The sequence below is a fragment of the Desmodus rotundus genome, chromosome 8, assembly GCF_022682495.2.
Source record: "Desmodus rotundus isolate HL8 chromosome 8, HLdesRot8A.1, whole genome shotgun sequence".
In the NCBI taxonomy this organism is placed as follows: domain Eukaryota; kingdom Metazoa; phylum Chordata; class Mammalia; order Chiroptera; family Phyllostomidae; genus Desmodus; species Desmodus rotundus.
The window spans coordinates 104,807,628-104,835,498 of record NC_071394.1 but is presented as its reverse complement, the minus strand read 5'-3'; the positions used below and the strand labels follow the sequence as shown (position 1 = coordinate 104,835,498).

Here is a 27,871-nt window from a genome sequence, read left to right as displayed (position 1 = left end):
GACTTCTTCGGTTGAGCCTCTGGGTCCCTCAGAATAATGACTAAGTGCATAAAATAAAATAATGTTAAAATGAAAACCAATTCTATTGACATTTAGTTATCAAAACCTAAAGAAAAAAATGTGTGATATAATATGTGCCTTTTATTAACTCATTAAATAACAAGACTGAGCAGCAGGTCTATCTCCTACTATGCTTTCAAAGCAGGGATGCATGAAAGTAATATTTTGAGATGTCTGCAACACTGTAATGAAATATGAAAATATCCGTTATTTCCTTTGGAAGAAAGCCCCAGGTGCTGCTAGCACTGCTGTGGGTTATGGCCTAGATTCCTAATGGAATAAAAGCTCAATTTCAGTGAGAGCTTATTGGGAGTAAGGATGTCAGTGTTTCCTATCCAAATTCATGGAGTCCTAACTTCTGTCCTTGGCCCCCCCCCCCCCCCCTCCGGTGGTAGGGAGTCTGTGGACTCCAGGTTGAGAATTTAGAGGCTTTGAGCTTAGTACGCTTTGCTTTGTGTCTGGTCGATCTGGTTCTCTGTGAACTTTCACTTATGCAGAGGGGGCAGCGCTTGTGTTTAGTGTCACCTGTGACTAAGAACTTAGGCTTTAAATGGGTGAGACCACAAACCGACTTACACTCTTATTCATGGCATACCTGTGGGCATCTTGGAGAACTAGTGGTGTACATTAGACAAGCAGAGCCTTCCACCTGGGCTATTGGGGGACCTTGGGGTCTTAGAAGTCCCCCACATTTGGGGCAGCCAGGTCGAGCCACGAATGATCAGAACTTCTAGCCTGGGGCTCCACAGAGGAAAGCCAGGTTTGCCTAAGCAACCATTACAAGCCCAATGAATGACATATGGCATCTTGGGCTTGCTGCATGTGACCAAGGAGGAGCTGGACCTCTTGTACATCTCATCTGACAAAGCAGAGGGTGCCACTGTCCACTGTGGACAATGGGCAGGGAGGGACCCACGGCATACTGGAAAAGCTGGTGTTCTGTGAACCCAAGGAGGATTTTGCAGCCCAAGTGCAGCCACCTGGGGACTGTGGGGCAAGGGACAGGTGGATGGTGGTCAGTGTCGGGAAGCCAGGAGGACTTCCTGTGGGTGCATCTCTAGGTAGCAGTCCAAATCTCTGTCTTCACAAAATGATCCAATGGTCTGAATCTTCCTGGAATCTCAACTCATGTATTTTGGACCCTTGGCCTAAATGTCAGTACTACAAACAAAGCAAAAAGTGTTCCCCAGTCACAGTCAGATAATCGTAGCTGCCTGTAGTGTGCCTGGCTGCCTCTTGCCCCAAGCCAGCCACGGGGCAACCGCTCCAACAAGTTCTCCCAGTTAGTGTTCTGCATGATTTAACACTAATCTCATAATGTTTGCTTGGATCCAAAATCTCTCCATAATGTTACTAGAAACTTCAACAATAAATTTGTCAATGAAAGAAGAGGAATTATAATTAGAGTCTTTAAATACAATTTTTATTGTTGTAATTTTCAAATTAATGTTGTAATAAAGCCATCATGACTTGGCAAAGTGTCTCAATAAAGTAAACTATGAAGAATTTGAAGACATTGGTAATTAAACACATCTTGATCAGCAATTGTGAGCAACCATTTCAAGCATAAATCCTGATATAAACAATTAAGGTCACAAAAGAAGTTTCATATAAACCCAATGTCTTTCCTAATACTTGCATTTTATTTTTATCATCATAATTAAATATTGCAGGGAAAATGTAATGAAATTTGTTCCATATAGACACCCTTAAATCCTCTTCAGCTTACCCCAGAGGGCTGTACAAATATTACTGTCTGCTCTTCGTGGGAGGTTCTCTCTGAAACATGCAGCCGTGGGAGTAGAGGGCCTCGGCGGCGAGCGCCTGGTGTGGCCTCTGCTGCCTTGTAGGCCAGCCCTCCGCCTCTTCCTTTAGGTCTCAGCTAAAATATTTCTGCCCTTAAAATCTATTTTCTTTTTTATCCTCATTCAAGGATGTGCTCATCGATTTTAGAGAGAGGGGAAGGGGAGGGAGAGAGAGAGAGGGGGAGAGAAACATGGACGTGAAAGAGAAACATCAACCAGAGCCTGAACCAGCAACCTGGGTATGTGCTCTGACCAGGAATGGAACCCGTGACCTTTCAGTTTATGGGACAATGCTCAAACCAAGTGAGCCAGGGCACAATCTATTTTTTTTAAAGATTTTATTTATTTATTTCTAGAGAGAGAGGAAGGAGGGAGAAAGAGAGGGAGAGAAACATTGATGTGAGAGAGACATTGATTGGATGCCTCTGGCTTGCACCCTGACCGGGAACGGAACCCACAGTCTAGGCATGTGCCCTGGGAATCAAACCTGCGATATTTCGGTTTACATTTTAGTTTACATTTCGGTTTATAGGATGATGCTCCAACCAACGTAGCCACACTAATCAGGGTACAAAATCTATTTTTATTAAACATATGTGGGCTACTCAGATGACAGTTTATCCATTTATTAATTCATTCATCAAACAGTTAATTGAGTAATCCCCAATCTTAGAAGACTGAGTTCCTGTTAGTCTCTGAAGATGCCACACAGACCGCAGCTCCTTTCCTGCTCCCAGAACCTCTGACAAGCCTGCTGGCAGGCCTAGCAACACACCTGGGCCCTTAGCGATTTGCATCAGTAATGCTTCAGCACAGCTCAGTGCCCAGGGCGAGGGACCCAGAGGAAAGAGCCTGAGAGCTCAGAGGAGGGCCTCAAAGCTGGCCCACCCTCAGCCCCTGTATGCCCTTGGGCAGTGTCTTCATATGCAGAATGAGGACTCTGATCCTCCCGGAGCATGGCTGCCATAGGCCAGGTGAGACTCTGAACAGCAAAGAGAATCAAAAAGCTGTAGATCAGGCCTCACAGGTAGCATCAGCCGTGGAAAAGGGCAGCTGTGGGAAAGCACCCACTCAGGGTCAGCAGCCGGCCTGGCCTCAGGGTCTGGGAGACAATCAGAGGGGCAGGTAGGGGTGACTTGTATAGTCAAGTCAGTCTGTCCAACGGGGGGCCTGCAACTTCGTTCCATTTGGAGCTGTTCACAGGCTTCTCGGGAAAAGCAGGCCAGTCAGACTCTAATGCCATTTCCTGATTGTCATGGAGTCACTTTTTTTTTTAACATTGTGCAGGCTGAACAGTAAAGTTGGCCACCTCTGCCCACACCAGGTTTGGGGTGATAAAAATGGGCCAGGGCCCACAGCACAGGCAAGGTCCCCAGGAAAGGGCCTGGGGAGGGCAGCAGGGGGCGAGGCCGCTGGACCTTGTCTGCAGGGCTCAGGACACCGATGCCCCAGAAGCTGCCTCACCCGCGTGTGCGTTCCACTGTCCAGGGAGAACAGGCTCGCATTGCAATACAGTGACTTCTGTTAAGAGCAAAACCCATAAAACTTACAGAAGAAAACAGGAAATCTTTGTGATCCTGGGTTAGGCAGACATTCTTTTTTTTAAACGGCAATGTGGATCATTTCTTCGCCCTTGGATTTAAGAAATGCCAACATCTCGCCATATGTGCTTCAAAACTCCCATAGAATAAGAGTTTTCAAAATTTCTTTGAGCCCCTCCCCACTTTAGCGTATAAAGTATTTATTAGCAGACAAGACCTACAGATTTATTTCTTCTTGGTCACACCCCCAGTGCAACCCCGGCGTCCCGTGGTCTGGGTGTGCTGGCCTGGAACACGAAGACTCCAGAAGTGGCGCAGCCCTCTGTGGGCCCTGAATTTTCTTCAGCCTCCCCAGGGCTTCACGGAGCTTGTTGTCTACACCATCAGCCAGGACCTGGCTGTGTTTTCTGTCCTTCCCGTCCTTCTGCCCAAGAACCTGCCTGGCATCGTGTCCTGGCACGGGTTCTGCATCGTGGCCAACACATGTTCTCCCTCACCCTCTGGTGAGGCCGCTGTCTGCTTCCCCCAACACCACACGAGCGGTTGTGCGCCCCACGCCCTTCACTGCAGTGAGAGCAAAATCTGTTAACCTCACTCATCGATGTTGGAGCTGAATTCTCACAAAACGTGCTGGGACTCCTCGGAGTCGCTACAACCTTGCAGCGATGTGCAGGCCTCCCGTGGAAGCTCTCTGTGGCCCTTTCTGAGGCCGCCCCCTTCTTCCGCCTCCGGGAGCAAGTGCCCTCCTGGTGATGGCATTGACCGTCACAGCCGTGCTTTCGCGTTTGTGCACGTCCCCAAAAGAACGCGTGGCCTGATTTCGTGCCTTGTAATTGTATTTGTATGCGCCAGCAAGAATTAGGTAATGAACTTAAATACTGATTTAATTTATCACATCATGAAAAATACACCTGCAAAGACCTAGAAGTATATCTAATAAAAGATATGCGAGACTCTATGCAAATCTACAGGTTACTGAGAGAAAGTGGGAGTTTGCCCCCCCCTCCCCCGCCATGCTCTGAAGGGGGTGGTGGGGAGGGAGAAAGGGGCCGGAGTCTGACGCATCAGTGTGCAACACTCATGTTATTTTGACCAGGTAGGCATCAGGTAGTATGCTTTGATTAATATGACGATTGTGAATAATGTTTCCACGATGGAGTTAGCATTGATTTTGTTCTCTGCATACCTTTTACCAAATAGTTCCGTTACTCCTTACTGTCACTGTAGAATTCCCTCAGTAAAGTCGGCTGCATCAGGCAGCCCATTTATGGGGCTCATTTTATCGTTTCCTCTGACAGGCTTCCTGGACGGGTCTGCCCTGCCCTAGACGGTGTTGAGAGTGCTCACTGCGCAGCTGTCTTCGTCATGTCCCTTACCATCCTCCCAGGGTCCCTTTGCCTCTCGTCTGGGTAGGATTTCCTGGTCCCAAGTGGCCCCTGTTCTTGGTTTACACCCTCATGGGGTAGCACCCTCTGCCGGAGAAACGGCTTATGGGAGGTAGGTTTTCTTTGAGAGCTTGGACGTCTCTAAATATTTTCATTCTGCTCTCACCCTTGAGAGATTCCCACGGAGTACAGAGCTTCTGGTTGGAAGTCATTTTCTTGCAGAACGTTGGAGGAACTGCTCGACCATCTTCTCATTGCCCGTGTTTTCCTGCAAGGTGAAGCCATCTGAGTCCCGAGCCTTCGCAGGTCACGGGCTTGACTTAGTCTTTGGAGGACCCGTTCGTCCCCAGCGCTCTCCAGTTCACAGTCCGGTTCCATCCGCTGTGTCCTGCAGCGCTGAGAAAGTCTCCGGAATGACGTGTTTAATAATCTAAGCCTCAGCAGGGCCTGGCACAAACCAGGCACGATGGTGTTTGCTGGCGCTTTCATTCTCTTTCTGGAACTGAGTCAGACATTCTCCTCAAGTCTGGGGCTCTTTGGAGGTCCTTTCGTTTTAAAGACTGAGATGCTAAAACACTATTAGTCGTCTATGGTCAGGTAACACATTACCCCTAACTGTAGCAGCTTCGAAGAACAAGCTTTTGTCATCTCACAGTTTCTGCGGGTCCAGAATTTAGGAGTGGTCTAAGAGAGTGGTTCTGGCTCCGTTTGACTCAGATGGCTCCAGTCAAGCTGGCCCGGGCTGCTGAATCTGCAGAGGAGTCAGCTCCATGGGCTTCTTCCCACGGCTGTTGGCTGGAGGCCCTGTCCACGTGGCTTGAGAGTCTTTTGCTAAAGAGCAAGTGATCTCAGAGAGAACAAGGAGGAAGCTCTGATGCCTTTTATGTCCAAATCTTGAACATTACCTACCCTCCTTTCTGCCACACTCTACTTGTTAGGAGAGAATTACAAGTATAGCCCCCCTTTCAGTGGGTGGGAATTATGAATGGAAGGGTATCAGAGAATTTGTGGACACAGTTTTAAAACACCACAGATATCATTTGTAGCTAGAGGTGGTCACATGGGGTCCCCGGCCTCTCACAGGACTGCAGCTCACAGTACCTGTGGGTGGTTTTTTCTTGCATGGCTCAGTTTTCTCAGAGAGGAATCTTCTAGTCTTTGCTTGGAGGGGACAAGCCAGGCAGCCAGCTCTGGGGTGTTAAGGTGGATAAAGGCTCAGGGGTGGTCTCACCATTCAGTATGCAAATTGTGTATCTTTTCTTAACCATTGTTTTTCCTTGTGTGGTTTCAGATGTCGGTTTGCGGGCTTTCTTGAACGGGAGATTTTCCTTTTCTTTTCTCCCTGGCTCCCCTTCCCTATCTCTAGGTTGCAGCTGTGACCCTCACGGAGCCTTTACTGTGTGCTGAGGACTCTTCTGTTCCCCGGGTGGGGGCTAACTCGTTCCTTCCCCTCAAGGTACTGTCGTGGTCAGTGATCTGAGCATCATCCCCAGGTTACTGCTGAGGAAGCAGAAGGTTCGATCACTTGGCCAAAGGCAGCTGGGAGCCGCGTGGCTGACTGCAGGCAGAGTTTGTGCTCTTAATCCTGTCCTGTCCTGCTGTGTCCCACAGCATCCCAGCCCAGGCCTCCTCAGCACCCCCAGCCCCAGGAGGACACAGCTCTGTGAGGAGGGTCCCCAGCTGGCTGCAGGGCTTCCACGGTCGAATCCATGGCCGGAGAGGGAGACAGAGGCTTTGGTCCTGCAGTGATGGCTCCTGACTGCACAGGACAGCTTTTAGCCAAACAGGGACCAGCGGCCAACAGGCCATCTTTCCAGAAAGAAACCTATTCGCTTCTTTTAAAAATGGTCTTTGAACACTCTTATTGAGCTTTAAAAATGTCAAGCGAAGCTTTTACTGATGGAGTGGACTTCCTGCCCTGATCAGGTTAATGTCTTCTCCCTGTGTTTCTCCTGGGTGATGGGGAAGGGGCCCTGGTGCTGATGAGATGGGTGCCAAAGAGCCGTGGTGCCCATGCTGGCCCCGGGCCCGAGGGGGACGATCACAAAGGATTATGAGGCAATGGGGGTGGGGGCTAGCCTCCAAATGACTCCGACAGCTCGGCTGCACTTCATTTTTCATCATATCATAAAATGTTAATTTTCAGATCTCCCTGGTGTTCACATACACACGAATACACACACACAGCAAAGTGCTCACTGGGCAATCTGGAACTCTGCAGTCACTTTGCATTAAACAAACGTTTCCTCACGTTTCCTTATCACCGTTCTTTGTCCGTATGGGAGCTGCCAGGGCCCGCACTCCCGACATCTGCACTCCATTAATCACACAGCCCCATTGTTCCCGGTCATTCACGGTGGGGCTGCCTCGCTGCCCTCCGCCCACAAGCCTCCCCACAGTCCTTCCTGCCACCCTGGCCGGGGCGCCCCTGACTTGCCCTTCCCTCACTCCCCAAACACCGCACAGCCTGGGTGAAGAAGTGATGGCGGATTCCTTGTGTCACGGAGGCAGTCGGCCATCCCCTTAATGGAAACAAAGCAATCCCAGCACGAGCTGAAGGCAGAGGGTCCCCGAGAAGAAAGGCACTCCTCCGATGGATCGATCGGTTGTCCTGATTGCTTCCTGGTGGCAAACACCACGAGCACTCCCAGCCAGTGGCCATTTCTCTTGCCCTGTAAACATACATTTCCCACAGGGCCGAAGGAGCTGCTGCCCAGCACAAGCTGTGTTCGTTAGCAGGGGTGAAGGAAGCAAAGGCTATTCAGAGGTTGTAACTCCACAGCCTTTTTGGTCGACAGCCACATACAGAGATCCAGTGATGTATTAATTCATTAAAAAAAATTTTTATTTGTTGATTTGAGATAGGAAGAGGTGGGGGTGGGAGAGAGAGAGAGAAACATGGATTTGTTATTCGGCTTATTTATGCATTCACTGGTTGTCTCTTGTATGTGTCCTGACCAGGGATCAAACCCACAACCTTGGTGTATCAGGATGATGCTCTAACCAACTGAGCTACCCGACCAGGGCCTATTAATTCAATTTTGAAACGACAAATTGATGTTCACTTAAAAAATTTACTGCTCACTTATTCTAAATGCAAGTTATTGTTTGATCACGGAGATGAAATAGCAAACAAGGTTGGCTCTGCTCCCCCTCTGGAGAGAGACGCCGGTGCGTCTGTGTGCTCCAGGTGGGTACGGTGAGTGGCACCCTCCTGGGGCCCCCAGGTGGTCAGGAGGCCTCCCGTGGGTGCATGTGTGGACCCATGCTTTGGGAGTTGACTGGTTGTCAGTCAGTGGACTAGGTTGCTGGGAAGCCAGTGCTCACCCACTGATCTGAATAGCCTCCTTTGTTATTTTGGTCTTAGCCTGATCTGGCTGCCTTAAGTCAGGGCTGGCTGCTGCATGGCATACCTCTCCCTTCAGTCGAGTGGATCACCAGTTAATCACAACACTCCTTCCTGCAGAACTCGATGTGACTTCAGAATCCTTCTTAACCCAATGCTCCAGGCAACAATGGCCAAACATCTGGAGAGAGCTGGTTTAAGGTAAAGCGCGAAACCACTTTGCAGGCCCTGTCCAGGTTTCCTTCTCATTCTGAAACCCGCATGGCCCAGCTTGGCCACTGGATGCCCCCTGACCCTCGGGGCCCTCTGGCATCTCCTCCTGAAGGTGTGTCCCCGCAGGACCGGCCTTGAGGACAGCCTTGCTCTGAGTGTTCAGCTGAGCATCGTTTTCTAAAATAGCAACTCTCCTGAAGATAGTTCCACATATGGTGGAAAAGATTTATCCGTTTTGGTCTTAAATAGCCAAAGATTCGCCACTCCACAGCTCTTCCCTAAGATAACATGTTCTCCTGGATTTCAGGAGCTTTTCTGCAGAAGGCTTATTTGATGGGCTCTGTTTTGGTAGGTGTGGGTGGGACCAGCAGATGCCTTAAACTCAGTCTGTGTGCTTTTCAACAGAAGCACCAAGCTTAGGTTACAGGATTTCCTTTCAACAGGGCTGGGGGTGGGGGTGGCGGGACAAGTGGGCAGGAATCATAATTAGATTGGGAAAAGGAAACTCCATAAAACCATTCATGGCCCCAAAGAGTCCCTGACTATCCACGGCCACCCACCTTCACCAGCGGGGTAGCCCGTCTTCTCTGGTGGCCTTTCTTCTGTGAATAATCTCATTCACAAGGTGTCACTTGCTCACCTTCAGGGCTCCCACACTGCACCGCGTCTTGGGTCCCTATCTGGCTGTGGTGCCAAGGGCCATCCTACACACCATCGCCTGTGAGTGAGACAGCAGCACATGGCCTCTTCAGAGTCCAGAAAAACGAGGGGACTCTAGGATTTTTCCTGCCTCCTGATTAAAAGCAGGTTTTTGTTTGAAGACCTACCTTTTCCACCAGTGCCTGACACAAATTATGCCTTCTCCATAGAGGACAATGTTCTTCTGAAGGCTTCCATGGAAACCTTGTCTTAACACAACCCAATAGTCCTGGCGTTCGTAGAAGAGGAAACGGGGAGAGTCACAGGGCAGGTGGAGGGTCCCTGCCATCACAGGAAACCATCACCACAGTGCAACAGAGGAGGACGGGGGCTTGAATTATGGCAAAGGCCACACAGTGGCACGGGCACGGAGTTGGAAGAGTAGGTCGGACATGAGAGCCAGCCAGCACAGAGCAGATCTCAGTCACAGTGGGGATGATGGAGTCACTAGTGGCCACCGTGAGTTTGACTCAGGTACCTGGAGGGATGGGGGTGCATTTACTGTGTTGGGGGTTCAGGAGGAGCTGGAGGTCATCTGGGGGAGAAAAGTGATTTTGGTTCAGGATCTTTTGACTCTGAAACGCCATTGGGACATCCAAGAGACGACTGCCTGACTTTTAGTTTTCTTTAGTTCTGCTTGCAAAATCAGAGAGAAGCAACGTTCTGTCAGGGGCTGTTGCTTCCCCTTTGGTCCCTCAGCTGGGTTCTCTCCAGCCCCTTGCCTTCAGGCAACAGAGAAGCCAGCAGCCCAGCAGCCCAGCCTGCTGGGGCCTGCAGGGCAGGCTCTTAACACAGCGGGGCTCTTCAGATTTTCTGCAACTGACAATCCCAGGTCTACCGCCTGCCAGCATCTGTTCGCGGAGACACAGCATCACAGACTCTCCGGACTGAAAGGGACATTAGAGGTCATCCATTACAGCTTCAGGGTTGGCATTTTCAGACTGTTCTAATAATTCCAGAGTTCCTCCTCCTATTATACAGAAGACTGTTTCTTCTGACTTCCCCTAACATGCTGGTAAAGGCAGGGTCCAGCTGTGGGCCCGCTTCCTAAGGAGAAGCGTGGATCTAGCGGTGAGGGCCGCAGCGGGGCTGGATCTGGGAACACAAGTTCCTTTTTGTCCTTCACACCCCAGCTATGAGAATGGTCTCCATGGTTACGGCAGCTTCCTAGAGGTGTCTAGATTTTCATTTTCTATATTTCCCTAAATGTCCAATTTATGAATAATCTGTTTAAGGAAGCCTGCTGGAAAGTTTCTGCATGTATATGAATATCAAGAAATAGGTATTTATATATTCAAAACAACAAGAAAAGTACGGTGATAGGCATTTTGTGTAGATTATTTTTTTCCTCCCACTAAAAACAGAAATTAGGATTGACTTTAAAATTTTCAAGTTAAACAAGATTCAATGAAAGAAACACGGCCTTTATGTTCTTCAAAGGGCTGTGAGCCCGCAAAGGGCTGGAGCTAACCTAATTATGTTTTCTTTAATGTGTAATAGCTATTTGCCTGATCTGCCATTTGCATCTCGCAGTAGCATTCAAATGGCTGGGACATTGATTTTTCTTCCCTCCCCGGGGGGCTTCCTTTGAACATAAAAGTGTTTCTTCCTGTGTTTTTCCCCTCCTTTTGTGAGAGCAGTGATAAGAATGGATCGATAATTACATTGTTGGATAAAAATGAATATGAATTTTTATTGGAAAACAACACCCGCAACAATGTGGGAAAAGCACACCCAGCTGCCAACGGCCCCCACAACGCAGTGCTCGAGTTATGAGAAGCAATCACCTCTTAAAGATGTCCAGCTGCTCACTCCACAGGAAAAGAAAGGATAGAACGCAGATAAACTGATGTGCGACCCGGGCGCACCACCTCCCAACGCTTTGCCAATAGCAAAGGCCAGGCAGTGCCGAGGACCCTGTCGGCGATCGAGTGTTTCCAGATGAACTGGTGTGGAGAGAGCCTAGTCCTTGCCGTCAGCGTGGCTTCTAATATCTCAGACCACTGGGAAAACTTTTCCACTTTCCAAGTCCTTGGAGGAGAGGATTTCTCGGCAACTTGTTCCTCCTGCTTAACAACAGGAAATAGTTCTTTATGTCTAGCCTAAACCCTTCATGCTTCAGTTCTTCTATTTATTTCCCTTCAATCTCAGCAGGCTGTGTGTGCAGAGTTTGGCCATGGTGGGACAATGTAACATATGGGGAACTCACAATGATTATAATCAGACTGAAAACGGAGTCCAGCTGTGCTGGTGCCGCTTCCCAAACAAGCTGAAAAGGAGTTAATTGCAGTTGCGGTTGTGGAGCCCAGTTGCTCAGCACCCTTCCTCCCTTCCGAACACCCCACACCCTTCCTTCCGCCTGTGACCTGAGGGCTGGCCATCCCAGGACTTGCCTCTGCATTCGATCAGCTTCAGTCCTTCACTGGCATAGTACTGAGTGTGGTCAAAACAGTCCCATCCAGTCCCATGCCCAGTGTTCCGGACCAAGCACACCCCAATCCTATTGCATTCTGTGTTTTCTCGCCAGGCAGTCCCACAGGCTCGCTTCACAGCTTGTGCGTGGCAAAAATGTGCTCGGTGTACACATGAGGAAGCGCTGAGAAGCCACGAGAGAGCACCAAGTGAATTTAACATAAACATCTCAGCATCATTTTTTCAAATTCTGCGGAAAAACCCTGGCGGTAGTAGGTTCAGCCTCACGGAGGTGTGCAGCGACGGCAGTTCTGAACGTTGGGCACCAGGGGGCGCCCGTGCCATTCCACCGGCCGCAGGGACTCTAGTGGACCAGGAAACAAAGATGGGGTTTTGAATAAAAGACTTCAAAATGCAACCCCAAATTCTACCCTGAGCAGCATGCGTGTAAAAATTCATAAATGTGGGATTTCATTTCATGTATTTTTACTTTAGTGGAAAGAAATGCAGGTGATTTTCTGTGTCTACAGCTGTCTTTACAAAGGGGGCGGGGTGCCTGTTTAAATGACGATGGAGAGGCACGAGGATGCTCTGCAGGCACTTCGAGAGGCCCGGCCTCTGTCTCAGGTTCTCCGGACAGCTCCTATTTTGCTGGGCGGTGACCTCTGCATGCTCCACAATATATTGATTAAGTATATTGTTTTTAAAGGATACGTGTCCTCAGCAGAAGGCTGCCAGCCCTGGGTCCAGTGAATGACATGCGTCACTGAAGGCACTTATTTTGATGAAACAGCACATTTCTTTCAGCCCATAAAATCAAAGGTGTGAGAAAAGGCTGTTTTCAGGGTGTAAAAACTCCCGTTGTTTCCCTGTTGGGGTGCACAGCAGTCCCTCCTCTGGGGCTTTTGTGTGTTTTCCGGGCAAGTGACATGGTGCTGACTGCTCAGGTGGCAGAGCCTGCCAGAAGGCACTGGACACAGGCCAGGGCAGCTCAGCGCCACCATGGGGGCATTCCCCTGCAGTTCCAGGGACTCAGCCTGGTGAGGGATAGGCCCTGCTGCAGCATCGCCCTGGGCCAGGTCCATGCTGAGGGGGCAGCTGTGTCCTTTGGGGAGGGAGTCCAGGGGCATGATGGATTCAAGTCTGGGGAGCCTGGAACTTCAGACAGGCCTGGGTGAGGAGACTGCTGCCACCCACCTTGAGCTCTGGGGTGGCAGGGGCAGGGCCCTCTTTGTTCCCTCTGTAGCACCAGCATGTAGAACAGTGCCTGGTGCTTCTTAAGTGCCCCACGAACATTGGTTAAATACATAAATGTGAGCATGAAGGCAGAAGAGGCTGTGAGGATTCCTGGCAGGCCCTGGCTGTAGCTGAGCCTGGGGGCAACTGGAGCAGCCGTGGGGGGAGAGTCCTTGGCAGTGCGGGCTCTCAGGGGTGGGGGCACTGAGATAGGTAGGGGCCGCAGGGCTGGAGAAGCCAGGAGGTCAGCAGGGACCACTTCGAATGTCTCCCTGTGACACTCCCTGGGTTAGTGTTGAGTCCGCCACGCATGGCATTCTCCATCCTCCCCTCTCCAGCTAGCCTTTCTGCTGTTGCCATGGCAACGTCTGCCCAAGATGCTGCCGAGGGCCAGCTGGGCAGTTGAAGCTTTTCGGTCCAGAGCAAGCAAGGGACTCTGAACTATCCTCACAGAGGGTGGGACCCCAAGGGTCTCTCTTGTCAGAGAAAGGAAGGGAGATGGGATAGGGACACGCTCAAAAACTGCTCCCAGGGCCAGCTGAGGTCCCCCCAGGTGGGGCTTTGCTGGCAGGGACCCCTGGGGGCTTGGAGAGCCCCCTGTTACCTGGGAGTCTCCCTGGCATTGCAGCGATGCCCTGCTCTCTCACCTGGTCTCCCTGCCCAGGTCTGTATTTATGGTTATTAACAAGGCTCCCAGGGGCTGGCAGGCCTCTTGAGACTCCCTGGGAAGGGTGCAGGCTTGGCGAGGACCTGGAAGGTCACCCCCAACTGAACCGACTGTCCACAGGTTCCCCCAAGAGCAGAGTCAGAGGTCTCATCCCGCACACTCAGGGTGTAGGACTGCCATCTCAGGGTGCCCCCACTCAGGACACCTAAGAGAGGACACTGGCTTCTCTGCTTTGCAGTCTCCTCATAATTGCTCTGTTGCCACATTCCCAGTAGGCACAGGGATTGTAGAGGCCACCAGCCTCCACCAGAGGGTGGGTGGGTGGGTGGGGGTCTCTTGCCTCCTCTCCACACCTGCTTTCCCTCCCCCTGGGGCTCTCGAAGAGCAAAAAGCACCTAATGAAGAGGCAGCAGGAATGCGGAAGACATGGGTCTGGGGAAAAAGTGATAGTCCAACCTTCCCTGGGGTGCAGGGCGGGTGAGAAACCCTGGGAGGCTCCTAAGAAGGGGCTCTGTGATTCAAGATGACTCAGCCCTGGAATCGTGTCCCTCCGGGGCCCCAGGGAGAATTCACTCTCTCACCATTGTGTGCAGAGCTCTCGGCCTGGGCAACACCCTGCTTTCCCACATCAAGCCTATAACAATAACAACAGCATTAACATAAGAAGGGGGCATCTGGGGAGGGGTGTACAGTTTACAATACCTTGGATTTACATAGCACCTTTTTCTTCTAATGGGCCTTTGCCTCTGTCCCCTCAGCATTTGCCACAAGGGAGTGAAGCCACCAGAACACAAGCATCACAGCTCCTGCGGCGGAGCAGGGAAGACAGAGGCAGAGGCCTAGAAGTGATTTCATGCAGACGCAGTAGAGTCCAGGGCTCGCTGCACTTCCCGTGGGCCCTCCCTGGGGGGCGCCGGGCACGGGCCTCACTGGCCATTCACTTTGTATTTCAGGATGTAGGAATAGAAGCTGTGGTTGGCATTCTCCAGCACCATGACGTAGACTTCTTGGCAGCCGGCTGTGCTGCAGCTGCCCTCCCAGTAGCCTTCGCTGTTCAGGGTCAGGGGCCACGTGTCCTGCCCCTTCACCAGGGCTTTGGCGACACCGTGCAGCTTCAACTTGAATGGGACATTCCGGTTGGCAGGAAGCACGCCGGACAGAGGCTCCAGCAGTTCATTGTCCTGCCCCCAGTTGCCAAAGCTCTCAGGGAACATGGGCCAGTTCACCTTGGTGTTGGAGCAGCACAGCAGATAATTGAAGACGAAGACGTAGTTGCCCGGTTCCTGCCTCTTCTTGACGAAGATCTTGAGGGCAAACTTGCCGGCATGGGGCAGCTGGACTTTCAGCTCTATCCGCTTCTCCCGGTGCAGCTGGAAGATGTAGCGCCGCTGCGTCTCCTCAGTGATAGGGCCCTCGTCCCCGTGCAGGGAAGCCAGGATGCTGATGCCCTCCTCCACGCCGAAGCTGACGGAGCAGCGCCCATCACTGGTGTGGATGACGGGGTCAGGGTGGGACGGCTTCAGGATGCCCATCTGCTCCGAGAACCAGCTGGGGCCCACGGGCTGGTGCAGCTCGGCTGGCAGCCGGATGCCCAAGTCCACATAGTTACACTTGAGTGTGTACTCCAGCACCGAGCTATAGATGTCAGAGTTGCCTTTGGCAAAGATCTGCAGCTTATGGGTGCCCATGGTGGGAGGGTAGACATCCAGCTTCATCCCATTCTTCTGGAGGCTCAGCAGCCCGTGCTCCTGCTTGCCATTGAGCATGAACATGAACAGCGTCGGGGCACAGCTCTCCATGGTGATCGTGGCCTTCCCGTTCACTGCGGAGGGAAAGCCAAGGTCAGATGAAGTGGCTTCAGCCTGGGATGATGTGCTGGTTGATGTGTAACAACTGGATCTCTAGATGAGAAAGCCCCAACTTGTATTGTCTGCCTGTTTCATTTGAATTCATTTCTGTGGTATGAATACTTTCACCACGATTGATTTCAAGCAGCCAGTGTGACGTCACGGAACATGACCAGCTGCAGCATGCCACTGGAATGTTCCCCTGCCCCCTCTAGGTGGTTCTCTTTGAGGGAGCTGAAAGCTGGGACCTCAAGAAAACAACCTGCCCCCAGTAATACGTGCTCAGCTCACTCCACACTGGATGAAGGCTGCACAGAGGCCTGGCCTGGCTCCAGAGCAGGGAGGGGCCCCAGAGCGAGGAGTGCCAGGGCCCTGGTTGGAGCCACGCTGTGGCGGACTCCTCCAGGTTCTGAGCCTTGCTTTCTCACTGCTCCCTCCAGCATCTGTTCATTACAGTGTCAACAGCTGTCATGCCCACATGTTACCTTAGAAATTGTTTGCAATGGCTTCACTCCTGGGGACTGTGCCCCATGGTGGGGCACCTCCTTACTCCACCCCGCCCCCATGCTTCTCTCATGGGTACGTCTCAGCCGGGTTTGTGGAGTGGAGGGTCTGTGGGTGCATGGGAAGAGTCTTTGGCATCTACCCTCCCTCTGCCTCTCCCTGTACCCTCCAGCTTTGTTCTTCTCCTTCCTGGTGATGTTTTTCGGGGACGGGTGGCCAGTTCTCTGGTCTTTGTAGCCCATAAGCACTCCCCTGACAGGCTCTAGGACAAGTCCCCCCTGAGACTTCCCGTCGAATCTGCCATGAGGCTCCCCAACTCCCAGCTGTTCAGCTACTGCATTCAGTGCCAACTCCAAACTTAGGCATGAGAATCCCACACAGGCAGTGGAATAGGGATGGGAGACCAGTGCCCACCCCCACCATCTTCACTGGGCTCCTCCACCTGGAAAACTTTCCCTGCCCCTCAGGCACTGCCAACTCCTCACCTACCTTTACTCCCAAACCTGTCCCCACTGCACTTCCCCTCCACCTGTTTGGCTGTCTGAAATCTGGCCTCTGTCTCTACTCTCCAAAGTCTTCGGTGACTCTCCTGGAGAATGTAGCCTGCAGGCCATGCCCTTCCGGAAGTGCTCTCCTCCCCAGTGTCTGCACGCTCTCCAGCCTGGCCCTCTTCCCATGCCTCTGACTGCCACCAGATCTCTGCTGTTATTCCTTCCCTCTCCAACATACTAATTGTGGGGTTCTTTGTGCTTTCATGTTATCTTTTTTGTCTATACTCTTTATCCATGGCCTTCAACATCTGTGGGGCACCTGTCCCAAGGTAACCTCCAAAGAAAGTGACCAAGAATAACAGACTTGTTATCCTCCTTCAGGGGAAACCCTCTCCCCTTACTTCCTCTTCTAAACATGCTCAGTGGGCAGAGCTGTCTGAGCCCTCGGCTGCTCACGGCCCCATCCTGGTCCACCTGACACCCGAGCTGGTGGTGAGGCGCCCGCACAACTTCTGTGTGATGTGTGGAACACTCCAGCACCTGCACGCGGCAGCCTGAGGGCTCCTGTGGGAATATCCTCCCTGCTACTCCTGGGCTTTTTTATGTGGTCACCCTCAAACTGGAGATCAGTGGAGAAGCCTGCCCCCTCCTGCTTTGCCCACTCAGGGGAATTCTTCTCAGGGGGCCATGGGGTGTGCTCTCACAGCCTCCAGGGACACTCCCCTTCACACCCCAGTACCCTCTCACCTGCTCTTCCCCCCTTCCTCCACCTTTCCCAAACCTGGGTGAGGCCTGACTGCAAAGAAGCCTTTTCAGACTCCTCAGATGAGGCTGAGTGCCCCGGAGGCCTCTTTCTTGCCGTGTCCCTTTTAGGGAACCTAGCGCTGCTTTCACAAATTTGTTTTTTAAAGATTTTGATTTATTTATTTTTAGAGAGAGGGGAAGGGAGGAAAACTTTAATTGGTTGCCTCTCACACATCCCCAATTAGCAACCTGGCGCACAACCCAGGCACGTGCCCTGGCCGGGAAGTGAACCGGCAACCTTTTGGTTGGTACACCAGCGCTCAACCCACCAAGCCACACCAGTCACGGCATGAATTCATTCTGTGAATGTCTGTCCTCCCTGCTGGGTGTGGGCCCTGTGGCGAAGGGGCCCACGTGTCTCCTTTCCTACCTTGTCCCAGTGCCCCACGCAGAGGGTTCTTGGCAAAGGTGAGTGGTACAGCTGGGAAGACTTGAAATAAAGGGCTGGGATGCCTACCGAATGAAGGAGCCTGGGACCTCCTCTGCACCCTTTCTCCTCCTCCTGCCCTCACCCCGCCTTGGTTCTCTCCTGTTCTCTGCTCTCAGGGGCTTTCTGCCCCCACTGTCCTGTGCTCTTCCTTTCCTGCATTTGTGTGCCTCGGTTTCCCTTTTCTGCTTCCTTCCCATCCCCACTCTTACCATAACTAACTCCAACCAAGAGATAGTCTTTAAATATGCATCACAAATATGAGATCAAATTTTAGATTACCACCTATTATAGCACCCAGTGTTTACATTTCTATGTTGCTTGAAAGGCAAATTCAACTCCATAGCCCTCGCTGGATATTGGTGTGGCCTGGTGCATCCTTCCCTGTGGCTCCATGGCCCACCCACTGCAAATGACGGGCTCCCATCTCACAAGGCCTGAGGCAGCCAAGGTCATCTGGCTTCAAGCTTGGGAAAGGCCTTCATTCCCCAAGAGAGTGGCTTCACGCTGTTGTTATAACAGCAGGAGCCACCAGGTATTTGTAGTTTAAAAAAGTATGCCAGAATTCAGCCTGGTTCAGGGAGCCTTGGTGAGGCAGGAGGGACGAGGCAGCTGGAACTAACATGGGGGAACCCAAGTGCCCCATTTACCCACAGGCTCTGGGCCCAGCCAAGGGCCACCCTGTGCCACCACTCATGTAAGCGCAGGCCTTGTCTCCTGAGAGCGCAAAGGCCCTGGGTGGCAGGGAGGGTGTGGACTGGCAGGCAGTGCTTTGCTGAAGTGTGGGGAGCACTGGCCAGGCTGTGTGGAGCCCTGGGGGATGTCTAGCCACATGCCCAGCCCAGGACCAGGCACCAGGGTCGTGGAGGCACATAAGACAGTCAGTCCTCTAGAGACAGTCCTGTGAGGCCCATGACCACAGTTCTAGGTCCCTAGAGTTGGCCTCCCACCTGCCTCATAGTGTGCAGACACACCCAGCTGGCTGCCTGTGTGACCTCATGGGGACGCGGGAAGCAAATGTGACTCCAGGCCAGCCATGGGGACAGCTCAGCTTGGGGTCCTGCACTGTCCAGCCTCAGGGAAGCTAGCTGGAAAAGGCTGGATCCTGTGCCCAGGAGGGAGGGAGATGGAGCAGAGGCCAGCAGAGCCAACAGGCATCTGGGCACTACGGAGGCTGTGCTGCCCCCTAGAGCCTGGCCCGGTCTCGGGGTGCTTGAGCTTGGAGGTTCCCAGAACATGGCCACCCCCATGGACCACGATGCCTGCTCTACTCCAGCTCTCAAGACCCAGCCCAGTGGCCAGCTCCCTAAGAAGGCCTGCCCCACCCTCAGTCCTGGGAGGCCCCTGCCACCCCCGGCTACCTGGCTGGACCACTGACACACAGATGGTGACTCAACACGTGCTCTCTGCCAGGGGTTGGGGAAGAGAACACAGCAGGGCAGTCAGCTTCTGTCGGGCACCTGGACTGGGAGGCGGTGTGGCCAGGGCCGAGGTGGTCCTTGCCTGCTGTGTGAGCTGCGTGGGGCTCTGCCAGCCTGGGGAACTCAGCTCTGGCCCCCTGACAGGCTGGGCTGTGAGCGCAGCCCTCGGGCAGGAAAACCCACAGACATCCTTCACAACCCCTTCTTGGTTCACTCGAGTGTGAATGATGGACTTGACAGTCTTGGCTGCCTCTGTAGCCCCCGAATGCCCCTGTATGTACAGCTTACACGGAGCTCGTGGGCCCTGGAAGGACAGTCCCATGGGGGCCCATGTGCTTAGAGGCACTGACTGAGCAGGCTGCCCTGTCCCTGCTGTCAGTGCACCGGCCACCGGCCGCTGGCCCAGGGGTTACCTGTCCTGATCACGGGAGTCTCTGGGTGGGCGCTCAGCATCCCCTTGTTGTAGAATTCACTCTTGTGATACATGTTGTTCTCAAACTGCCTCAGGGATTGAGGAGGTTTAAGCAGTTGCCAGTTCTTGTTGTCTGGGAAGTGGTCCTCGATGAACAGGGCAGGATGGGTCAGGAAGTAGAATTCATTGTAGCTAGAGCAGAGGAAGAGCTGGTCAGCAGCGCGTGGGGTGAGCAGGGCTAGCCCTGTGGAGGGGGAGGCGGTGCCTCACGGGGGGATCTATGGCACTTTCTTTTGGCTAACGCACCCACAGGAGGGGTCCCACCGATGCCCTGAAAGGGAAGAGGCACCATCTCCATTACTGGAGACCACCCTTCAGTGTCTACATCCAAAAACAGGAGCCAAGGCAGGATCTGAGGCCCCTTCTGAGAGAAGGCCACAACCCACAACTGTGTCCAGGGGAGAATGAGCTCACCTGCTCTCAAAGCCAGAGACTTGAAGGGAGCAAAAGGCATGACCTGTGGGCCAGGTGCCAGGCAGTGGAGTAGAGGGGAGGCAGGGAGGGAAAGTGCTTGGTGGGCCAGCTCCATTGCCCCCACTAGTCCTCATGCCCAAGCAGCTGTGCAGGCAGGGGCCCTTCTGTCATGTCTAGGTCGACCACAGGTGGCTTTCCAGGGGTCAGTGATGGGGATCAAGAAGAAAATGGAGAGACTCATCTGTGATTGGGATGCAGAGGCTTTACTCGGCCCTCTAAAGGGAGCAGCGCCAGAGCTGACAGAGGTATGGAGGCCCATGAGCACACAGGCCCCGCATGGGTGTGTGTTCACATGCTTACGTTTGTCCTCTGTGCGGGGCTGTCAAGATTTAAACTGAAAACACTGGAGACAACGCTCATTTTTCTGACAGATCTGAGCTGCTGATGGACATCATAATCCACAGTGAATGTCACGGCTTTAGCTTAAGGTCGGGGTTGGCCAGAGCCCTGGAGAGCAGTCATATTCCAGCCCCTGTTCCAGCCCCCCGCACCCCGGTGTGGCTCAGGGACTCTGCACACCAACAGCACCCCTTCCTGCAAAACCCTAACCCCTTCCTTAGAGATGTGATAAGGCTGTACTCAGCCCAGAGAGCAGGAGGGAAACCTCAGTGTCTGGGGGAAGCAGTGGGGAGAATTCTGGTATCTGTGAATCCTGATACAGTCTTGGGCCAAAAGCCTGCAGGGGACCCACAGATAGTTAAAGAAGGATCTCAGCCCCGCCTTTCTTCCTATGTGGCCCTGGGGCAACTGCTGGAGGCTTTTAGCACTTGGGTAGAGGGAGTAATAGGGAGCCAGAGGCGGTACTTTGTCAGTAGAGGGTGAGGTGACAAAAAGTTCTGGGCCCTTGGAACTGGCAGGCAGCTAGATCATTTGGGAGCCTGAGGACAGGTGGGAGTGGCCAGCAATAGGCCGAGGCCACCCTGGCTCCCCTCCCCTCCTGCCACTGCCTTCAACCTTGGATCTTCCCCGTTTCCACGACCAGACGACCAGCAGAACTGAGACTCTTACTTACAGGAAGGTGAATTTGGAGGTGCTGGTGTCCACCAGGCCGCTGCCCCAGGTGCTGTCCAGCAGGTGCCATCTCCCTTCCAGGTACACAGCATTCCAAGCGTGGTCAAACTCGCCAGAGAAGCTCTGCCCTGTCTGGTAGCCAAAGCCCTTGGAGTAGCCGGGCACGGTCATGCACTGCACTCCGGCGATTCTGGGGGCGGGACGGGGTTGTGAGAGGCGGCCCCTGCTGGGCTGCCCACCCCTAAGCCTGTCTGTCAGTGGCCCCAGGCCTCAGGGGTGTCTGCTGTCCATGAGTCCCTCTGTGTCTCTTTTCCCTTACCTCACACAGAGCCACATATATACAGCCTGGGGGCTTTTATCTCCAGGACCAGGGGACAGGGACAAAGGGCCAGCAGTCCTGCTGCTGAAGACTGGCTGTGGTCCTGCTGCCGGCTGCCCCCTCGAGACTAAAAGGCCTCTGCCCAGAGCTGCCTGGTGCTGCCGGCAGCTCCTTGTGAGGACAATGAGCGCTGCAGCGAGGATCGCTTGGAGGACATGGGGACCTGGAGGACGTGGGGACCAGGAAATGGCGACATTCTTGAGGAGCCAGAGCAGCTCCAAACTCGTGCGTGACTGAGGAGCTGGGTCCAGGTGACAGGGGCAGGGTGTCAGGGAAGCGTGCTGAAAGCAAGGGTGTGGAGGAAGGTTAGCCCTACTCCCCTGGAGTCCTGCAGCCCAAGGACCTCTGTGTGGGGTCCCCTGGGGCAGGCCAGCCTGTGTCTGCGGCCCTGACCCGGGAGGACAGGCCCACTGCCAGGATCGTTCCGGTCTGACTGCTGGGGCCACGACAGTGCGGACTGATTGCACTGGCCACAGTTCTGAAGTCCCCCTTGGCAATGCACTGCCCGGAGCTCACAACTAAGTTGGCCTAATCTGGCGACTCTTTCTGGGGCCCGGACAGCGGGGGATGGGTGCCCGCCACATCTGGGAACTACGGAAATCACCCACAAGCTACAGCCTGGGGGTTAGTAGCTGAAATCCCGAGGCCCAGATCTGAGCAGTGGGGACCACCCCAAGGCCAAGCAAGAGCCCTGCAAGTCCTGTGGCGGTCAGCAGGCTTTCCTCTTCAGTGTCCAGCCCGCCACGGCAGCCGATGGGCAGACTGCTAGTCTCACTGAGGGGATGCCCTGTGCTAGCCCGTCTGGGGCCTTTGTGTGAATTAGAAAAAATTGCCCCTTTTTAAGATACTTTTCAGCCCTGGCTGGTGTGGCTCAGTGGATTGAGCACCAGCCTGTGAATCAAAGGGTCACCGGTTCAATTCCTAGTCAGGGCACCTGCCTGGGTTGTGGGCTGGGTCCCCAGTTGGGGGTGCATGAAAGGCAACCACACACTGATGTTTCTCTCCCTCTTTTTTCTCCCTCCCTTCCCGTCTGCTTAAAAATACATACATAAAATCTTTAAAAAAATGCATTGTTTGACAGCATCTATTTAAAAAAAAAACACTCATTTTGCTTGTGGAAGATTGGCAGAATAAATCCACAAATCTACGCTGCCCAGGGTGTGCATGGTGGCCCCTCAGATGGGCGCCTTGGAGCACGGCACCGGCCACCCTCTGCAAAGGCACTGGCCCCAGGCTCCGCTCAGATGAACTGATTCTGCCCTCCGGGGACACCAGCCCTTCACAGAGGAGGCCTTGGTAGCAGGGCCCTTCCACGGACTGGGTCTGCAGCTTCAGTTGCTCTAAGCAAGAGTGCCGTGGGGCCTCTCAGGTACTGGGTGATACGGCCACAGTCACTGTGGGAATGGGGGAGATTTCCTCTCTGCAAATGAACATTTAACTAACAATTAGCAGAATATTGGATTAAGTAATACTTATCTATAGTACATTATATCATTGGTTGAGACAGTGAATGAGCTGAGATGTGGGGCCTGCAGTTTACTGAATTCCACCTGGCGTGTGCCACTTCACCTGCGCCGGCTGACCTGGCTCATCACTCTCCTCCACCTGAACTTCCCTCCCCTCCAGGGTGCTCTGCTGAGGCTCTTGGTGGGCTTGGCTCTTCCTCAGCCTGCCCCTCACCCCTCCTCCCTGCGCTTCTGCCTGCAGCCTCTCAAAAGTAGGTCCAGGCCTTCTAGGCTGTCTGTGGGAACAGATGACCAGCTGGGCCCCATGAGAAGGATTTCGAGGGCATGTGGGAGACGGGGGCAAAAAGCAAGAGAAACTGGATTCTGAAGTCTAGATTTACTGCAGGTAAAGATCAAAACTGACTTTCAGAGCAGAAGGGGCGGCTCAGAGGTTGGAGGCCCAGGAGGCAGGGCGAGGCAGGGTGGGAGCAGGAGGGAAAGCACAGCAGACACACCTGGAGGGCCCCTGCCTCCTACGGCTACAACGGCTGCAGAGGAGGGGGGCTGAGGGGATGCAGGGCCAAGGGGCCTTGTTCTCTGGATGCGGAGATCTGAACATGTTCAGGGTCTTAGAGAAAAGAGCCAGCATGAGAGGGGAGGGTCAAAAGCAAAGCCAGAGGGGTGGGATAGAGGGATGGGTGGGGGTTGGGCCTCAACAGGAGGGCTCCATATACTCTGAGTGTGAGGGGAAGAAATGTGAAAAATATTTAGTGAGATAAGAGATACTCCGGCAGCCATGCTAATTGACAAGAGCCTACAGAACTGTGCCATCAGCCTGTTGTGTGTGTGTGAATTCAGGGAGGACAAGAGACAGACGGGGAGGGGGAGGAGAGAGAGAGAGAGCGCAAAAGTCATCTGGTCTGTTGGTAATAGGATTATAGGTGACTTAAATTTTCTTTGAATGTCTCTGTATTTTCTAAATTATCAATAATGATTATGTGTTACCTTTGGGGTGGGAAAAGTGCATACACACTACTTGAAATTGCTTTCTTTGGTGAGTTTCCTTCCTTGCCCAGAGAGTCTGTGCAGATCGCTGTCTCGCACAGTGTGGGGGAGGTGGGGAGCACGGCCCGTTTTGCTGTCAGGGGAACTGGGTGGAGCCGTGCCCCTCTGGACATGCCGCCCACTGATGCTTGCCCCCTGCTCCGAGCCACCTGGAGCCAGGGGAGGAGGGGGAAGCTCTATGATGAAATGGAGCTGATGTGGGCTGAACTGCCGGCTCACACTCAGCCCAAGTGTCCGGCTAGGTGAGGCCGTGTCCTCAGGCTGTGATACCTGCCCATGGGAGGGGAGGAAGAGGAGGTAAGATCTGAAACCTGCCCAGGCTTGGGCAGAGGGGCTCCACTCCTGGGGTGCTCTGGGATGGAGTGGGCAGTCACTGGGCTGAGCCAGGAGATCACAGCTCTACTCCAAGCCCTAAAAGTCACCTCCAGTGTGACCTTGGCAGGCTTCTCCTGGGAAAAAAGAAAAGCTGGCATTAAATGATCTCTAGGGGTGGATTCTCCTCTGACAGGCTGAGGAGAAGGTGGGAGGGCTGTGGGGAATGCCTGGGGCAGAATACAGATGAGAAAATAAACTCAGCTATAAACTTACGCTGTGCTTGACTGTGATGTGAGGGTATTTTATTATCTGGCAGCAACGTGCAAGATGAATTGGCCAAAGCAGTCATAATGTAGAGCATGACTGTTAATATCCCATAATTCTCATGCAAAAGTGTAGAACTAGTAACCCCAACTCCTGGTAGCTAGTCAGGATGAGCCATGACCATTTCATACCATCAAAAGATCACCGACTGTATACACTATGAGCAAAGCACTATACCAGGCCCCAGGGAGTTACATCATATCATATCATATCATATATCATAAATATTGTAATGTAATAAAATATGTGTCCAAAAATCAAGCTCACTGGCTGCCCTAGATGTGCTCATATTTGGAAGAGGGGCAGATATGTGAACTGTCACTAAAATGTCGGGGACAAACAAAGCCCTGGGAAATGCAAAGGAGGAGGAATTGGCTGGAAAGAGCTGGGGGAGCTTTGAAGAAGGGGCAGAGGACAAGAAGTGTTTCCACCTCCTACAGCAAGCACTCGGGCCAGCTGCACTGGGGTCTGAAGCATCACCCAAGGAGATCTACCCAATAACCTTAGGCTGCAGAATCTTGGTTTTTACCTTTGACAGTTTTGGAAACCCCAATGTCAGGGGTATAAGTTGTGGAGGTGGGGGATCCAGACTGCGACTGTCATTTTGTGCAGGGGTGGTCCAGGCCCCACCACAGGAACCGTGTCAGGCTGTGCTCGCCCCACACTGCCAGGCCCTAGCAGGGTGTGCCCACCAGGCTCTGACCAGCGTGGCCCCCCCAGCTCTGATGGCCTCGCCCAGCACCTCCGAACCATGTCACATAAAGTGTTGGAGGGCGAGGAAGGGTGGTGGCTGCAGGAGAGGCAGCAAAGCCTGCTCTTCTTTAGGTATCTTATGATTTCAAATAGTGAAATGAGGAAATACAGTGGCATTAACTTTAAGCCCAAGCAAACTTTCACTGGGCAAACGTGTGACTTAGAAATGTCGGGGCCTTTCTGCTCCCCATACGTTGGTCCTCAAGAAGGTCAATATTGTATATTATTGCGATAAAGATAAATTCTAAACTGACCAAAAAGTCCTGTGATTTCCACCTGTAGCGGGACAAGCATAACCATGACTTACGTTTCCCAGTTTAGGTAGTTGATTCTTGTAAGTCTGAGAGCATCTTTATATTTCTGCTACCTGCTTCTCTTCTTCCAGCTCCATATGGTGAGGTCAGAAAGTGTGATCACAGTAATAATTCTCTCTGGAAGGTCCTACTGGGAGCCTTTTGTGGTGTGACCTCAGGGGCCACCTCTCTGACAGGTGAGGAGACAGGTTCAGAGAAGGAGGCTGACTTGCCTGGGGACACAGAGCCAGTTGGTGGCCAAAACAGCACCGGGACTCAATTGTCCTAAAGCCTAGTTTGGGAGGCTTTGCCTTGCACTTGCCCTTTTGTGCACCAAGATATATTTTATTTTTAAATGTATTGGTGAGATACAGGGCAAAATTAAAGGGGGTTTGCTCTAGTGATGCAATTCATATTTGTGAGCACTACCCTTTGATGTATCTATAAGGCTGGGGGTTTAGATGTCTCTTTTGGAGGTCTTCTGAGACAAAGTCAGTTTGGGGGCTAATGTAAGGTTATCCAATGTATCTGCCTCTCTCAGGAAGCTGAGAAAACCACTCCCTAGTTTTGAGGCCTTTGGAGACAAGAGGTGTTTTGGGTTTGTCTGGCACATCATGTGAAGCAGAAGTATGTCACTACACTTGATCTCTGTGACAGCTGAAGGATGGATGGGAAACTGACTGACATTTGGTTGGTGACAACCAGTGTCCTCAGCATCAAAGCCTCAAACTGGTAATAAGCTCCTGGCTTTATTGAAAGTCTCTGGAAAACCTGCTAGCTGCTGCTAGAGCTGGGATAACAGGGCGAGGGAACGCACGGGAGGCTGACTCAGTGGCAGGAATCTGGGGAATTAAGCTTGGCCCTGCAAGCAAATTAAGCAGAATTCATTAAGGCTGTGACAATTAAGGCAAAAAGGAAAGACATTAATGTTGGATGATGGAGAGTCAGAAAGAAGGTGGACCAGCCGTTAGAAGCAATAGCATCAACAAATAACTTACATCGGCTACTTGCGAAAGAAGATGAGGAAATGAGTGATGTTGTAAAAATATCTGAGTTCCCACCAAATTACTTTATTAAATCAGTCTTTAATGAGGCCATTGCAGGGAGGCAGAATGGACTGGCAGCAGTAATGATGGCCATGTGGGTACAACTCTTGCTAAGAGAACATTCTGACAATGAAGTGCAGATAAATCAGCAAGTGTGGATTACATGTCTTCAGTTATTAAGGAATCAGTTAATGAATTTACCAAAGCTCCGGCAGTTATTTTAAAGGTGAGGGGAATTAGGGAAGTGATGCATCCATGAGGTTACTGATCTTTAAAGCAAAAGTTAAAGGAATTCAAGGAACCATGAGCGACTGTTAAACATCCCAGGCATCGTGAGGAGTCTTGCCCGTGGTAATTGCCAGGTTGGAACCTCACTTTAAACGATGCAAAAATTTGAATGTGTTTTAATGATCAGCTGCAGGTCAGAATATGGCCATTGTTAAGCATCGGGATCAGGCCAAAAAGCTGACAGTTTCACTTCAGGCAAGTGTCAAGTTTCTGAGTCTCTATGGGTCTGTAGGAAAATTCCACAGGGCAAAAGCACTTCAGTGCTCAAGAACGAAAGCTTGAAAAAACAACCCCAAAGTCTGGTTGGCAACCCCCAAACTGCATGTTCTTATTTAGTGCTACAGCCCGGCCAGTAGGCAACACAGCCTCAGTGTGCAGATGAGGAAACCAAGGCTCCAAGAGGTTAAGTGCCTTCCAAAAGGAGCACAACTAATGAGTGGTAAATTAAGGACTAGTAACCGGAGGACTGGGGACGTCTTTCTGGCTTTAAATCTGGCACTCCTTCTACACCATGCTAGAAAGCTTATACTGGATAGAGACAGCTATGTTCTATGACTTAAAGACCCTGAGTGTTTTCAGATTTGCAAATTCAGGTGAAAACAGTTAATCTGAACAATGCTACACACAAAGTAGAGCTGAAGACGGGTTGATGGTTATTCTGCACTTAAAAGGAGAGTAAGGTCCATTTCGTACAAGTTTGCTGGAATATCCTTCCTTTCCTGTCTTTGAGGGCCTACTGTGTGTAGGATTCTGAGATGGGTGGTCACAGGGGAAGCAGAGAGAGAGAGAGAGAGAGAGAGCTCGGGGCGGGGGTGGGGGGAAGGGCTAACAATATATGGAGACATAGAAGGCCCACAGACACATGAGGAGAAATGAGTGCAGGCAACACCTCTATGGTAGAACAAAGTCCAGAAAGGAATGTGACAAAATGTCATCTCTATGTGGTAGGATTCAGAGTAATTTAATTTGCTTCCTTTTGTTTCTGTGTACTTTATAAATCACCTACAATTAACAAATATATTTTTAATTTAGAAAACATTGAATAAAAGCATAAGGCAAGGCATGAGCTTGTGGGTAAGGTGTGCCAATCGGGGAGAGGAAGGTGGTGGGCATCTGGGCAGGCGGCCTGGAAGGAGCAGGGGGGAGAC

At 52.1% G+C, this 27,871-nt stretch overlaps 1 protein-coding gene across 1 annotated transcript in view; it reads right to left on the bottom strand.

The window, feature by feature from the left end:
• Positions 1 to 10,555: 10,555 nt before the first annotated feature.
• The window catches only part of KY (kyphoscoliosis peptidase), a 47,867-nt gene continuing 30,551 nt past the window's right edge, over positions 10,556 to 27,871 (bottom strand). Inside the window, exons 10-12 of the mRNA XM_024565911.3 lie at positions 20,817 to 21,005; positions 19,272 to 19,462; positions 10,556 to 15,186 (exon numbers count right to left, since the gene is read on the bottom strand). Of these exons, the coding sequence (XP_024421679.2) occupies positions 14,291 to 15,186; positions 19,272 to 19,462; positions 20,817 to 21,005 (1,276 nt within the window). The 3' untranslated portion in view covers positions 10,556 to 14,290. The remainder of the gene's footprint in view (positions 15,187 to 19,271; positions 19,463 to 20,816; positions 21,006 to 27,871) is intronic.